This window comes from Neomonachus schauinslandi, chromosome 2 (genome assembly GCF_002201575.2).
Source record: "Neomonachus schauinslandi chromosome 2, ASM220157v2, whole genome shotgun sequence".
Taxonomy (NCBI): domain Eukaryota; kingdom Metazoa; phylum Chordata; class Mammalia; order Carnivora; family Phocidae; genus Neomonachus; species Neomonachus schauinslandi.
The window spans coordinates 197,098,661-197,114,924 of record NC_058404.1 but is presented as its reverse complement, the minus strand read 5'-3'; the positions used below and the strand labels follow the sequence as shown (position 1 = coordinate 197,114,924).

The 16,264-nt window shown below is 51.7% G+C and overlaps 1 protein-coding gene across 2 annotated transcripts in view; it reads right to left on the bottom strand.

Moving 5' to 3' along the window:
• Positions 1-16,264, bottom strand: part of SLC2A9 (solute carrier family 2 member 9) — a 189,664-nt gene that overhangs the window by 83,199 nt on the left and 90,201 nt on the right. For both annotated transcript variants that reach the window (XM_021677593.2, XM_021677592.1), the window contains one exon: positions 2,940-3,072. In XM_021677593.2, coding sequence (XP_021533268.1) covers positions 2,940-3,072 — 133 coding nt within the window. The remainder of the gene's footprint in view (positions 1-2,939; positions 3,073-16,264) is intronic.

Here is a 16,264-nt window from a genome sequence, read left to right as displayed (position 1 = left end):
CCCCAGGGCTTCCTTCCCAGGCACGTGGCTTTGTTTCTGGTGGGTGCCTGTGGTGGGTAGGAGCCTGTGGGCACATCAGACGTCCTCCCTTATCAAGAGCCCACCCAGCACAAAGCACAGCTTTCTCACAAAACCTATGCCTGCTTCTTCCCCTGCTGCTCTCCTTGTTTCTATTATTTCCACGCTCTTTTTCTATGTTCTCAGTGTTTCAGGGTAGGCCTGTCCAGGAGCCCATGAGTGGGTACTCAGCTCCGTTCATGAGTGTCTGTGGTGTGGATGGGTTGCATCGATGGCCCTGATTTTATGACCTCCCTACGTGTGTCCTTTGCTCTATAACCGTGCACCCCCTCCCACTCTGACAGTGCACTTGGCCATGAGCGTTACTTTGGCCAACAGGATTTTAGCTGATTTGAAGCTTGAAAAACTGCTTGTGTCTTCCACTTCCTCTCTGGGACCTCTGTGCTCACTAAGAGAATGTGCCTGAGCTAGCCTGCTGGAGGATGAGCCCGTGGAAGAGCTGAGGCGAGCCTTGATCAGCCAGTGGACCACCAGACATGCCGGAGAACTTGTGCTAAGACAAGAAGCATTGCGAGGGCAAGCCCTATCAAGAGGAACAGAAGTTCCCTGCTGGCCCATAGACTTGGGGACGATAAATGCTATCATCTTAAGCCAGTGAGTTTCAAGGTGGTTTGACATGCTGCATTGTTACGGCAATTGTTGCCTCCTGCAGGGCCCCTGTTCCCCAAATTACGTACGTGCCAAAGTGCCAAACCACGCTAGCTTTGTCCTTGGTCAAGTTAGCCCTGCCTCAGTTCTTGTTTGTTTGTTTTAAAATGGGAATAATGATGTGATCTACTTCCCATGGTTGAGAGGCTTTATGGTCTAATACCATATGTGTATGGTCATGTGAAGTGCTTAGAATGATATAGTTCCCAGTCCAGACGAGTATGCCCGTCCCTCTTCCCCTTCCCCCCACTTCCTGGGGGCCTGGAATGCCAGTCTGGGGCTCCCCTGTCTCCCCATCACCTGGCACAGGGCCTAGCACAGTAAATATCCATTGTTTGCTGAAGTCTAGAGGGAAACTCCACTTTTTATTAGCACAGATGCAAATTTCATGATTCTCTCTGAATCTAAGGCCAGTGACATCTTTGTTCTCTGTATAAAGCACCATGTAATATTTATCATTGGATTTCTCCCTCACTGCCTACCACGCTGTGACATAAACCTGTTTCACTGTCAGGCATTTACACACGCGGCCCGTTCCAACCGTGCTTAACTGACGCCTTTCCTGAGAGTTCTTGCCGATGAAGCAGGAGGGATGGAACTAGAGAGTTCGCCGCCTTCCGCCGATCCACAACCTGGCTACTTTTGGGACTCAGAGCCTCACGTTAGTTTTGCTCCAGAGCCTCCACCATCTGACAGTCAGCCTCCTTCTCTGCAGCCTGACTTCTGGATGGTTGGCCTCCCCACGGGCCACAAGAGAAGTCCCCTGAAACACGACCCACTGATGTCCCTTTGTGCATGAGCGGGGTGGGAGGGAACTCTGCTCTGGTTCCAGTCCTTCTCTTGTCGCCTGCGGTTGTCAGACGGCTGAGGGCTGCTAACCAGGGTCCCCCCTGGAGGGGAACAGGGCTCATGTCCCACCTCCACTGCTATGCTCTTGAAAATTTCGTGACTATGGGCAGTCTGCTGAAGAACACCTGCAGCTCCCATCGTATTTTTAAAGGCCTCCAGAACCCAAAAACCGAGAACCACAGCCATGGTTAGGTCACCTCAGCCCTGTACGCCTCAGTTCTTTCGCGTAAACAGTGAAGTAATGAGAATGTTCGATTCCACGTTTTTACAGGAATGTTGTAAATGAGAAAATGGATCCCGACCATACACTGCTAGGCAAATAGAGGCAATTATTAATATCCCATTTGTTAATTCAGAAAATACTTAGGTTGTTTGGATTTTAAAAAACGTTGCGCAAATTATATTAAAGACTATATAATTCTCGATTTTTTTCCTCAGATGTGGACATTAGTGAAATTTAGGTCAGAGGATAGGATTTGGATAAGAAAATGGACAGAGTTCTCAGAATAATGACAGCAAATGCTACTATGAACCTCATATGAATCATCTAATTTAATCATTGTAACAAGCCCAGAAGAAGGTTTCTATCATTTCCTCCTAAGGATGAGGGTCCCGATGCTCAGGAAGGTCAGAATAAGGTCGGGCAGCATGGTCCACCCAGCCCCTCCTGCGTAATGGGTGCTGTCAGCTGTCTCCTTGTACCAGAAGAATGCATTGTTCATTCCACGTTGTCTGTCTCTGGGCAAAATGGGATGACATTTCGGGGCCCTGTAGGAAAGCCTCTGATTCTGAGTGCTTTGCATCTGGCCCAGCACCTCGCCACTCAGGGGATTTAAGGAAAGTGGCCTAAGACCAGTCCCCAGCCGCACTGTGGGCATCGTGTTTCTCTCCCATAAACTGGGCATGCTCTGTCTCTTCCCAGGGTGGATAGCACCCAGCCCCGTGCCGGCAGGACATGGCTGCTCATTCTGCACTTGCACTTTTCCCCTTCTTGTGAGTGTTAGGACAGCAGAACCGGGCAGTGAAGAAGAGAGGATGTAGGGAGAGAGCCACATAGACCTAAACCGCTAAGAGATTAGGTTCGTGCTGTCTTGTGGTTGGGACCACCCAAGAGGCAGCAATAGGGAGACATCGCCTAGAAGTGAGCAGACCTGGGTCTTATTCTGCTCTGTCCTGGCTTTTCCAGGCTCTCTGTGTGATCTGTGTCCCCACTGTGGGCTGTTGGGAAGATAAAGCAGTACAGGGTGTCCAGGGGCACCTGGCACAGCGCCTGCAGAGAGGAATGGCCCTAGGTCCCGGCGTGCCCTGCAGCGCTGACCCCATGAAGAGGCTGGAGCTGTGTGGGAAAGGCCATGGGCCCCTACCTTTCTCGGCTCCTGCCTGGTCACGCTTCTCAAAGAGCAGGTAGCGCGGGCTCTCAGGGAGAAAGGGCAGGCTCACCAGCTGCACAAAGGCGGGGACAGCAATCATTCCAAACAGGTATGGCCAGGTCCTCTCCTGAAGGGAGAAAGAGGAGGCCAATGAATGGATGTGGCCTCCAGTCATCCTGCTGGGGCGGGCCCCTGGGTCAAACAGCGTTGGCCGTCAGCAGAAGTCCCTCCTGCAGTGTGTGATCCCCACCAAGAGGCTGAGCAAGGGAACGGACACAGGTTTAGCACCCGCCCCACATGTATGACATTCTCCATGCACGAGGTCGGTCAGTTCTCAGAGCCATCTGTGAGATGGTGACCTGGGGGGCTCAGCGGGGCCAAGGCCACTCAGGGATATCAGGGCTGGTGGATGCTATGACCCCTGGGGCATCATGGTGAGCCTTCCTGTTTGTGCGGCCTTGGAAACCACACTCGTGGCCCCTGGAATCTCCGTCTCATCCCCTGTGGGCCGGGGACAGTCCCAGCCACTCCACAGGCTGTCCTGAGAGTACGATCGGATAGTGCTTGGGCTGTGGGGCCTGGCACGCAGCAGGTGCACAGAAGAAACTACTGTTTTCATTGGTGCCAGCCCCCAGACCCCTCCGAGGCCCACAAGACCTGACCCATCTCGGTCCTGTCGGAGGACATCCAGGACAGTGGCTGGAGCTTCCCTGATTCCGGCAGGTGAGTGCGGTAGGGCTGGGGCACAGCGGGCCCCTTAGGCAGGGGAGTCTTCCCTGTCCAGCGGCTGGGAAAGCAAGCAGGGCCCTACAGCCCGCGCCACTCAAGGGGCATTTGGGCTACCTCAAGAGGCACCCATCACCTTAATGCGCCCACAGCACCAGGAGCTGCTCCTATGCTGGTCAGAGCAGCCTTCTTCTTGAGCTGCTTTTTTTTTTTTAAACCCCCGTTTACAAATGAAACTCTCACTGTGCCTCTGCAAGAAAAGAATGCCAATGGGAGGCAGTTCTGATGGGGAGAAAGCAAAATGCTCAATGCCAAACTCCTGACATGTTTTATTTCCTCACAAAGCGAAGGAGGCTCGCAAGGAGGCATGTTCAGACCTGAAAAGACTTGACACAATGGGCCGTTGGGCCGAGGCTCAGGTGGCTTCGGGTTGGGTTTTGAGCGCCCTCGGGGGCAGAACTTCCCTCTAGTGTTCTCCCAGGGCTGGCTCCCTAAGGAGGCCCCTGAGGCCAGAGACCCCGGTAAGTTCCCAGTTCCCGGAAGGCTCGAGGCTCGAGCAGGCAGGGACCCCTGACGCACGGAGCGGGCCAACTGGCTCACGGAAGGGCCATGCCCAGGACCCGATTTTCAAGAGACCTTCGATCCTACTCCCTTTTCCGTGTAGAACAATGATTTATATTCACAAAACTCCTCTGATGTCACCACTGTGCTGGGAGGAACCGGCCAGGCCAACGCCAGCTTGGGGTTTGGTGGGGAACTCCAAGTGAGAGACCAGGGGGAGGTGGAGGGCAGACTGGTGGTTGCTGGGGGCCGGAGGGAGCGGGGATGGGGACAGTGACTGCCCCCGGGGATGGGCTTCCTTTTGAGGGATAATGACAATATTTGGGGTTAGACAAGAGCCATGAACGTGCAACTTTGTGAATATACTAAAAACCACTTTAAAAGGGTGGATTTTATGGTAGGTGAGTTATAGCTCTGTTTTTTTAAAAGACCGAGGGAGAAAGGAAAATGGCATGCTTGTAAGTGGGATTTTCGCTACGCCTACTTGGTGTGCGTGTTTTGTTGCTGATTTTGTTTTTTCTTAGGGTTTCCCTGCTGCCTCAGGAAGAGCAGAACAGAAAGCTGAGGGGAAAGACAAGGGAATTAACCCAGTTAAGCTCCTACTATGTGCCAGGCGTGGTGTGAGCTTGTCACACAATTGTCTCATTTGTCACACAACTGTCTCATGTCACCTCCCGGCAGCCAGGGAAGCCAGGGCTGTTGCTGCATGTTCCAGATGTGGAGACAGCAAAGCCAGGGCGGAGGCCTGCCAGCCAGCAGCTGTGCAGATGGGAATCACGCCAAGCCCCCCAGGCGCCCCTGCACCTTAACAGAGGGGCGCTTCCAGGGGTGAGATCCTGGGAGCTGCCAAAGGGTGGAAGGAGGAGAGGGGCAGGAAGGACAGTGCTGGAGTAGGAACAGCATGTACGACTGAGGCCTGATCTGCCCAGACTCAGCGGGAAACAACCACTGTGGCGAGAACGCAGGGCCAGGCGACGCCAGAGACATGGGAGCTCGGGTGGAGGCTGATCAGGGACGGTTCTGCTGCCATTCCATGGCACGTGGACGTGGCTCCGAGGACCACCAGGAGCTGGGGACGGCTCTGCACACCTTCCCCTTCCTTGAATCGACAGTCCAGCATTTCTGGTCTCATGCTGTCAGGGACCACAGTGCATGGATTTCTATTATTACTGACAAGCCAGGTCTGTGGTAGAGCCTGTGATCCGTGATGTCGTAAAGGTGAGGACACGTGGAATCCTTCCTAAGGACATCACTCTGGTGGCTGTGGTCTGGTCCCCACCTCTGGAGAAAAGCGGATACTACTGACCTCAAGGGGGGCCACCCCTAGCTCAGGATGCTAGTGGTGTCTGCACGGGGAAGGAGAATGGCAGGAATGTCCAGAGTAGAGCTTGGGGGACATTTTACTCAGGAGGAGCCGAGCTTAGCCCACAGTGGAGTTCATGAACTTGGTTCCTATAAAATCCCAAATCCCACAGCTGTCTGGATTTGAGTCCTGCCTCTATCCCCCGTTCTCTGTGGCCTTGGGCAACCTAACTGCTTATGTTCAGTCTTCCTTTCTGTAAAATGGGGATAACACTAATGCCTGTTCACTGGTCATCAGGAGCGTTACAGGAGTTAACGGATATATCAAGTGCTCAGCAGGACCCTGCTCACTGTAAGCATTCAACAGGAGACAGTGGTTCCTATTATCAGCTGTGGTGAGAAGCCTGTTACATAGATTATCTCCTTGAATTTCCACACTAGCCCTCTGAGGTACAGACCATTATCACGCTCATGTTTCAAAAACATTCACTGCCCCACAGAGAGGTTCATCGAGGCCACAATTCAGTCATGGAGACATCCATGGAGACATCAGGTCTTGGGTCTGAGAACCAGAGTTCTGATCCATGGAGACCCAGGGAGGGATCACAGGGGCACCAGACCTGGGATCTGACTTTCTTCCATTGCCTCAGGCCAAAGAATCCTCAGTGACCCTTGACGGTGGTCCTGGGCATTTGGTCCCAGCACAGAGCCAAGGACTCAACATTTTGTACCACAGTTAGGATTTCTTGCCTCCTGGGGGCAGAGAGCGTGCCAGCACTGAGTATCTGCAGGAGGAACGAGCGAGTGTGTACCCTGATCCCTTCACACAGAGCCCTTGGCAACTGCAGAGGATAGCCTCTAACTTTCTTTTTTAGGAGCTGTTCACAACAGAAGGTGTGTTCAAAAGAACATGTATTACTCGCCTAACACAGGACAACAAGGTACTATGGAAAGTCAATCTCAGATGAGTCTCTATAATGCTGGTTAGAGCCTCCTACGTTTGGTAAAGCATGAGGTCAGGGTTCTTAAACCTGCTTATTTTATTCGGGAGGAAAGAAAAATGCATCATCTTGTCAGTCAGGATGATTTTCAACTCCCTCTCAGATAAGGTGAGTGGGTCGCACGATAACACAATTATCTTGTTCTTGAATCTGCAAGGTTTCCTTTTTAAAATTGACTTCTGGGTTGCACTGCCCCCAAGCTGTCAATGACTTCAGGCCTTTCCATAAATACTATCTTCCTGGACTGTGATGAGACAGCACAAAATCTTAAGTAGAGTTGGAACCATCGATCTTACCCCAAGTCAGGTAGTTAGGAAGGACATCGTCATGTGCCCTCCACCCCCCATAAGATGGACAGGGGAGGTGAAGCTGGTCAGCACTCAGGCCACCAATGGGACAGGCTCCCAGGACAGCAAACTCAGTGCTGCTAGAGGGGAGAAGGGGAAGAAGGACGTCTACCTCGCAAAACCGACAGGGGGACGAAATGAAGGATTTTTCTATTTCATCACATTTAGGATCTGATTATAGTAACAGCTGAATGTTTGTCAAGCATTCCACATGCCAAGCTCTGTGCTCAGTGCCGCACAAATGCAACGTGTGTTAAATACACACAATTCATGATGCCATCAAAAAGTACAACCTTGGTTTCTGTCTCCTACATTCCTTTAATGTTTAATTGGTGGGGGTGCTCCCTCTGCCCTGTCCCAGGGCCTCAATCTTAGGACACAGACAGTCTCAGGATCACAGTTTCAAAACAATAATTAAAATCAACCTGACTGAGTGGTAGGACCCTGGGATCATGATCTGAGCTGAAGGCAGACGCTTAACCGACTGAGCCACCCAGACGCCCCTGCATCTCTTCTGAAGACTCATGTCCTCTGCAGCCCCGAGCAATCCAGGGGCAAGGCTACCATGTACTGCTACTGAAATCCAGCCCACTCCGATCTCCAAGCTGAGGACCCACAGGGCAGGTTTATTAATTATGCTTTTATTTTCTGTATTTTATGACGCTTTGGCATCTGGGGTCCTTACTGATCCTGCAGAGACTGCCCCTCCCAGGGCTGGCTGAGTCTGGTCATAGTAAACAACTTGCCTGAGAGCATGCCTTCTACACACAAACCAACCATAGTCCACACCCCCAGTGGCCTCCTTTATCCAACTGTCACACATAAGCCAATATTCCTCCCTCCCGAAGTTCCCTGAAGGTCAGGTACCAGACAGCTAGATGGTCCCTACAGCCCAGAGCCGGGCTGAAATCATTCCAACTATGCAGTCCTAAACTTGTTCAAGCTTGTCTCCCTGCCTTGCCCATTCCTGATGCAGAACCAAAATAAAGGCTCTAGGCCTTATTTTCCCCCTCCCTCCTTCCGCTTCCTCAGGGACCCTGGCGCTTGCTCCCGTGGCCCTGCATGGCGTGGCATCGGCCCTGTGCTTGTGAACTGTGAATAATGAACCCTTCTTTCAAAAGCAGTGTCTCCACATCTGTAACTTCAGCATACCTGATTGAAGCCCAGCCCAGGTACATTTCAGAGGGGCTGGGCCATCCCCCCTCCCCATGCCCCGCAACCCCAGGCAGGGCACCATGCAGGTTCTTGCTGCAAGCGACCACTTCTCTCTGAGCCCCAGGCCCTGCCTTCCAGGCCACCTCTCCTTGTTCTCCTCCAGCTTCCTTGAGCACCCGGGGATGTGAGCCCAGCCCTCTTTCTGTTCATCTCCAGTGCTTCCCCAGGGCCGTGGGTCTTCCATTTAGCTGCACATTGGAATCACTTGGAGAGTTTTAAAAACTACTGATGCCCACTGTCTCCTCCACTTAGAAATTTGGGGTTCTCTGGCCTGGGAGCGTGGCTTGGGTGCCAGGTTGTTCACATTCCCCAGGTGGCTCCAGGGGCAGTGAGAGCCTAGGGCCTCCCCTCCACCTACAGTGGATGGTGGCGCAGGGCCCAGAACCGAGCTGCCAGGAGTGTTGTTGGCTTTGGGACCACAGCTGGGTCTCCCCAAGACGTGCCCTTGGAGGGTGCCTTTTTCCACCAAGGCTGCCCACCCCTCCCCAGGAGCAACCTGCATCTAGGGGCTGGCTGACGTGGGGGTACCATGGCCTGCCTCTCCTCCTCTGTGTGAAAATGGGACAATCAGAGGGGCCCTCCCAGGTCCAGAGCTAGGCCAAGATCTCTATGACTGAGGGCAGCTCACCTTCCCCCTCTGCTGTTACCTCCCTTACTTCCCGGCAGGTATTGAGCTGAGTGCATGTCCCAATCAACTTCCTGCTCACCAACCTCCATCTCAGGGTCTCTTTGCTGGGAAACCCAACCTAGGACACACCTGTGGACCCGTGCCTCTAAATGTCCATGTCCAGCCCTCATCTCTGCCTGGGGCTCCTCTCAATGCCAGGTGCCTGGGGGCAGCTCCACTCATAACTCTTGGTTCTACATCTGAGCACGGGGTCTCTCACCTCCCAGCCCACCCAGGCCTGTCCCTTGATCACCGCCTGTCCAGCAACCCAATTCGGAAACCTAGTGTCTGCATGCGTGCCATTGACCCTCAGCCCTCCCGCTGCCATCTGACTGGCCACCTGCCCTGCCATGGCCCCACTGGCTGTTTCTCAATCTTTCTCTCATGCATCTCCTCCCCTTCTCTCTTGCTAGCATTGGCCTGAGGGGACCTTCTTCCCACGGTTCGCCTGGATTCCTACAGCAGCATCTCGACTGTTCCCAAATCCTCCACATACCGTTCCATTCCTCACAGCCTGAGCGATCCTTCCAGGAAGGGATGTGGTGTTCCAAGACCTTTCAGGGGCTTCCCATTGCCCTGGGGGTCAAGCCCAAATCTCTTAGCCAGGAGTATAAAGCTCTGTCTTACCAGAACCCTGCCACACCAGCCTTGCTGCGGGCTGGTCAGCGGCCCAGGGGCCTCGGCTCTGGTCCTGCCCATCCGATCCGCGAGCCTCCCTGACTCTCCGAGCTGATGTCACGCCCTTGCATGTGCTGTTTCTTCTCTGGGGAATGCCTGCCCCCTACCTGCACAGCACCTACCTATCCTTCCAAGTTTAGCATTCCCACTCGTGCATAACATCCCTACCAGGTACAGACTTCCATTAAAGCACTCATTACCTCGTGTAGCCACGGATTTCTTTCTGGGTGTGTCTCTCTGACTAGACTGAGCTCCTCGGAGCCATCCCCCTGCCGCATTCTTTCATGTTTCAGCCCAGCGCCTGGCGCATGGCAGGTGTCCAGTTAAAGCTTGCTGACCGAGTGTGTGCTGGGTAAGGTGAATGGCACAAGTCAGCGATGCTGTGCTAGACGTGGAACCGTGAGACAACACACACCCCTGCTTTTAAAGTACTTTATTATTTATAATGCTCCAACTTCCCAAGTGGTATCCTATTAAAGGGCCGAAATGCCGTAAAAATATTCCCCTCTGAGGTACTATTACAATTTCCAGTCTATAAAAGAGAAAACCGAGGCCCACAGAGTGCCTGGGGGGCTCAGTCGGTTAAGGAGCTGCCTTCGGCTCAGGCCGTGGTCTCGGGCTCCTGGGATTGAGACCTGCGTTGGGCTCCCGGCTCAGTAGGGAGTCTGACTCTCCCTCTCCCTCTGCTCCTGCCCCTGCTTGTGCTCTCTCTCGCTCTCAAATAAATAAATAAAATCTTAAAAAAAAATCAAGTCTAAATATAAATAAACATAAATAAATAAAGAGAAAATTGAGGCCCAGAAAGGTCAGGCAACTGATGAAAGGGCACGTGAGAAACTGGAGGGTGCAGCTGAATGAGAGCCTGGCTCTTCTGATTCCTACATGGGCCTCCTTCCATGACATTATTCCTGACATCGTGCCATCACCTTCCCTCGAGGTAGCTGCTGAGTGAATAGAGAAGTTATATGCAGATTATATTAGGCGCAACCAGTCCTGCTTCTCCATAGAGAATCCTATACAGAACTCATCAGATATCACTCAAGCTCAGCTCCAATGGCTCTGGCTATTACCTAAACATCAGGGACTCCATCAAGGCAAGGTGCTGGTGCAGCCTTTTCTGTAAGGAGAAAGAGTTGGAAACGTGCTCACCTTCAGAAGGGATGCTGGGTGAAATGTGTGCATGCCCCTCGCGTGTTGAGCTGGGTCTTACCAGGGAATCAGCATCAGTCAACAAATGTGCATGGAATCTCTTGACCTTGCCATCCCCATAACCACCTTTCAGAGAGGGACCCTGCTGGCCTCAGCTTTACGGAGCCCCGGAGTGGGGAGCCCGTGCCCAGCTGTGTCTACACTGCCTCGCCGATGGGTCCATCTGTCACCATCTCCACTCTAGATCGTGCAGAAATCAATACCATCTGACCCTACGCAGCACAATCCAGCTGCTACCACAGTTCAATTCATTGTAGCAAACAGATTGTTCTAGAATCACTATTTTTGTATGTATTCAGGTTCTGATTCTATTTCAACAGAACAATAACAGGGATCTCAAGAACATGGGCTTTAGGAGTACTCCTGCCTTTTCCTGTGTGAGAAATAACACTGACATTACCTTCCAAGGGCAAAACACTCGCCTCTCAGAAAGCTGCTGTGAGTTCTAGATGTGAGCGAAGCACCCGAGTAGTGACCCATAGTTGCTTTAAGACATGCCAGGTCCCTGCCCCCTTTCCTACAGCATTTTTCTGCTTTTCAAAGGGTTTCGTTGGCCTATGCCTTGCTTAGTTTTCAAGCAATCTTATGGGACAGTAAGGTCAGAAGCTATTATTCCCGTTGTACTGATAAGGATACCGAGGTGGAGAGACCGGTTGATTCTGCAGCAAGATCTTCCATAAAATCAAGATTGTCCCTTCTCCATTCAAGAGAGAGAAATCCATGCAGTTTTAAAAGGTTGTTGACCTGCAGAGTACATTCCCAAGCCAACCTACAATAAGAGACTGGCACCAAGCACATTCAAATTTGCTGGGTGCTTCATACACAGTAACTCAGTTTCATCCTCCCAGTACCTCTGCCTTCATCTGCATTTTACAGTTGAGGAAACTGAGGCATGGAGAAGTGAAGTCATGCATTCACAGTCACGCATGTTCTAAATGGCCAAGCGGGGATTAACCCCAGGCAGCGTGGTACCCAGAACGGCACTCTACCTCCACCCTAGCCTCCTGGACAGACAGGGCACTCCTCAGCTGCACTTTGCTGAGGCAGACCCGACTTCCCTGACTTTACATTTACAGAGATCGCCCTTCTCTTTCCTGGGGAATTAGGGAGCCCCATTCTTTTCTAAATAAAGCCCCCTCCATTGAAGCCCATTATTAATCCCTTTGTCAGCCTTCTGTGTTCTAGCTGAGTCATCCAGGTTTCTGGGTCTCATTGTTCAGACCCATTCACAACATGGCTTTGTCTGCTACCTCCTTCACCTCCCCCATTGTGGGTCATCTACCATCAGATAGTGTCCTCTGAGTGGAACTCAAGAAAGGAAGATAGATATGGTTTGTTCTAAGGCTTTAAAAGCATAAGGACGCCTATGGGAATTGCATTTTCCCTGTTGAATGACCTCAATTTGGGGCATATGTATGGTGTGAGGCCTGATTATTAAGGGCCAGGGACCAGCCCAGGTTACCAAGGATTCTATGACCTTGGATGTCAGTCTTTCCCTTCTGCAGCTCTGTTCAGCTTTGGAGTTAGACCCAAGTTCAAATTCTGGTTCTTCTCCTTACAAGATATGGGGCTCTGAGCAAATGACTTATTCTTTCTGGAATCACAGTAGTCTCACCTAGGAAACGAGGATGGTGATGAACACTTATTTTGCAGGGTTGCTATGAGGGTGATAAGAGGTGATATCCTGAGCATGGCGCTGGTACACAGGTGGGAGCCAATAGATGTTGGTTCTTTTCTCCCTTTGCTGCGGTCCTGAGCCTATGTAGGTAGTCCATCCTAATTGAAGAGTGGGTTGAGGCTAGACCTGCTGCCCTGAGCCTATGACTTGGAGTCTGGGTTGAGTATATGGAACTCACGTCTCAGATCCATGCGGGAAATCTAGGGGTTGAGGACCATCATACCTGTTCCCAGGGGCCCCCACTGAATTTCACCAGCCACTGTCCCTCGTCCTTATATGCCTTCTCCCCGCTGAGGCCTCTGTCCAGTTACGTGGTACTCCTGCTCTGGACACAGACAGCCCTGGTGGCCCCTAGCTGAGCCCACTGAGAAGGAGCATGGCATCCCTCTGTCTCAGGGCGCTATCTCCTCATCTGTGAGATGCTAGGCTGCATCAAGGTGCACACCTCCATCCCCTCTGCCTGAGTGCCCTTGACTTTCAGTGCATGTAGGGTGTGAAACTGGACTTCCAGAGTGATGCTAGGCTCTCCTTTCCTTAACTCATTCACATCACCCTCATTCTGCCCATGCACATGTCCTGAAGGACAGGGCAGGTCTGAGGACAGTAACAGCAGGTGGGGAGGCCTGTACTTAGCTCTTCCCAGGGAGTCTCCGCCATAGCTTTCTTGCCTCCGGCATGCCCCCCATTCATTAAGCTGCAGTCACCACGTCCCAGCCCACTGGGTGCCTGCAACACTTGGATGAACAGAGGCTCCGCTCAGTACTATTGGCTCTTTTTGAAGAAGGGTCTTTTCAGAGCCTCACCCTTTCTCCTGATCTTTCAAATACCTTAAATGTTAGGAGACAAAGCCAAAGAAAGGCAGAGATTTCAAGCCAAGGGCTACTTTCTGGCACTGCTTCTTGCCACCAGCTACCTAGCTCAGGTGCGTCCCTACTTGCAGGCTATGTGTGATCCAAGCGGGCAGGTGGGTGGAGCTGCCTGAGAGAAAAGGCTGGTTGGGCCAGCGAAGACTGCCAGCCAGCACCAGCCTAGCCTGTGACCAGGAGTCTGAGGAGAGGTCACACCTTGTCGTGGAAAGAAACTACCAGAATAAGGCTCACACTGTTTAGCTGGGCACTCCAGGCACTCCATGTGGCCACCACTGCAGCCTCAGCTCCTTCCCCAGCCCCTTCCCATCCCCAGGGGTTCCAGGCTCTCTCAGAGAGCTCCTGGTCTCTGACACCTCTGAGCCTTTGCACATGCTCTTCCCTTTGCCTGGAAGCCCTCTGACTTCTTCTGGCCTGTCTGGCACGTTCTTCCTTCCTCCTTGCAAACCTGGAGTGTTAACTGGCAAGAACGTGTTAACCTGGAGTTAAACAGGAATGCGCATTGACTGCGTGTGACAGCACCTGCTGGGCTGGGGTCCAGGGCCGCGGTGTGGGGGCCCGGGAGTCTCAGGCTGAGGGGTCTGGCTGCCCTGAGCCAGAGACCCTGAATCCCCTGGGAAGGTGGTGGGTTCCTGATTGAGGACACCTGAATTCCTGTCCCAGCTCTGCTGCTCTTTGGCAGAGAAACCCTGGGTAAGTTATTAAATTCTCTGTGCCTCAGTTTCCTCATCTGCAAAATGGGTGTGATGCCAATCAGTTGTACCTACTCGGCAGGGTTGTTGTGATGAGACAGGTCAGTATGCGCAAAGCGCCTGGAACATGTCTGTCACGGAGTGGGTGCTGTACCCGCATTTGATTTAAACTGTGGCTGTCATTACCGCTGCTGGGCTGGGCTGTGTCTCTGAGCAAGTCATTCCCATCGTTGCCTCGTCAGCCCGCTGAGAAGACTGGCCAGGCCAGCTCTGTTGTTCCTTCTAGACATACCAGCTTCTACAAAATACTTTGAGCGATGCCATGGCCTGATTTTTGACGCAATAGATTTCCTGCTGTTCTTGCATTCGTGTTTTGCTGATATCCAGAGTTGATTCTCTCCATCACTCTCCTTCTCTCGGTAGCTCCTTCCTCTCTCCAGCATCCTCACCCCCCACCCCCCCCACCCGGTTGTGCTGCTGGGGCAGGTGTGGGGCCTCCCTTATTTGTTTCCCTTTTCTCAGGACTGCTGGATTGCCCTGACTGCCCTCCAATTTTAAAAAACATTGTTTCATATATTTTGTCTGTTTCTTGGTGGTGTAAGGTAGGAGGGTTAATCTTGGATGGAAGCAAAAGTTTTTGTGGGTTTTTTGGGAAGCAAATTTTTTTTTAAAGATTTTGTTTATTTATTTGAGAGAGAGCATGAGCACAGCAGGGGCAGTGGCAGAGGGAGAGGGAGAAGCAGGCTTCCCACCAAGCCGAGAGCCAGATGTGAGGCTCGAGCCCAGGACCCCAGGATCATGACCTGAGCTGAAGGTAGATGCTTAACGACTGAGCCACCCAGGTGCCCCGGAAACAAAGGTTTGGAAGCCATTTACCTGTCCGTCTCTGGCTCCTATCTATTTCTGTGACCTCTGTCTCATACCACCCTCCCAGTTCACTCCAGGCCCCAACCATGTTTTCTCTTCCTAAACCTGCCACACTCATCCCTGCCTTTGCCATCCTTTGGCTTTGACCTCTTCTCCATCTTTGTAAGCTTGCTCTGGCCAGTCACCTTCAATGCCACCTCTCAAAGAAGCCTTCCCTGACCACCCAAGCTTGACTGTTCCCACAGGTGTTCCCTATCTCGCCACTTTTTTTTTTTTTAAAGAGTTTATTTATTTATTTATGAGAGAGAGAGAAAGAGAGAGCACAAGCAGGGGCAGAAGGGAAGGGAGAGGGAGAGAACCTTAAGCAGACTCTGTGCTGCATGCAAAGCCTGATGCAGGGCTTGATCTCACGACCCAGAGATCATGGATCATGACCTGAGCCAAAACCAAGAGTCAGAAGCTCAACCGACTGAGCCACGAGGCGCCCCTCTGTTTCTGAGTAGGACAGGGAGTAGCACCTGAGGACACACCCAGGACTGCCAGTGAGTAGGTGATGTTGGAGCCCATGTCCATGTAATGTCTATTTATTTTTTAATGTTTCCTGTTATGGTGGTTGTGTTTTATCTGGTGGGGGGTGGAATGGGGAGGACAGACTCGAGGTGACTCTCTGTCCAACAAGCAGCACCTGTAGCTTTCTTTTGGGGAACTGCCCTCAGGCTACTAGATAACTCTCAATCAAAACTTAGCCCTGGGGCGCCTCACTCTGTTAAGCGTCTGTCTTCAGCTCAGGTAGTGGTCCCTGGGTCCTGGGATCAAGCTCCACGTTGGGCTCCTTGCTCAGCAGGAAGCCTGCTTCTCCCTCTCTCTCTCACTCTCTCTCTATCTCAAATAAATAAAGTCTTAAAAAAAACAAAAACAAAACTTAGCCTCCAGAGTGTGTGCTGATCAGGAGTTAAACAGGAATCATTGAGGAGTTAAACTAGCAGGATAAGAAAGCACAGGTAGAAAAATAAACTACTGGGACTTCATGAAGATAAAATGCTTTTGCACAGCAAAAGAAACAGTCAACAAAACCAAAAGAAAACTGACAGAATGGGAGAAGATATTTGCAAATGACATATCAGATAAAGGGCTAGTATCCAAAATCTATAAAGAACTTCTTAAACTCAACACCCAAAGAACAAATGATCCAATCAAGAAATGGGCAGAAGACATGAACAGACATTTTTCCAAAGAAGACATCCAAATGGCCAACAGACACATGAAAAAGTGCTCAACATCACTCGGCATCAGGGAAATCCAAATCAAAACCTCGATGAGATACCACCTCACACCAGTCAGAATGGCTAAAATTAACAAGTCAGGAAACTACAGATGTTGGCGGGGATGCGGAGAAAGGGGAACCCTCCTACACTGTTGGTGGGAATGCAAGCTGGTGCAGCCACTCTGGAAAACAGCATGGAGCTTCCTCAAAAAGTTGAAAATAGAGCTACCATATGATCCAGCAATT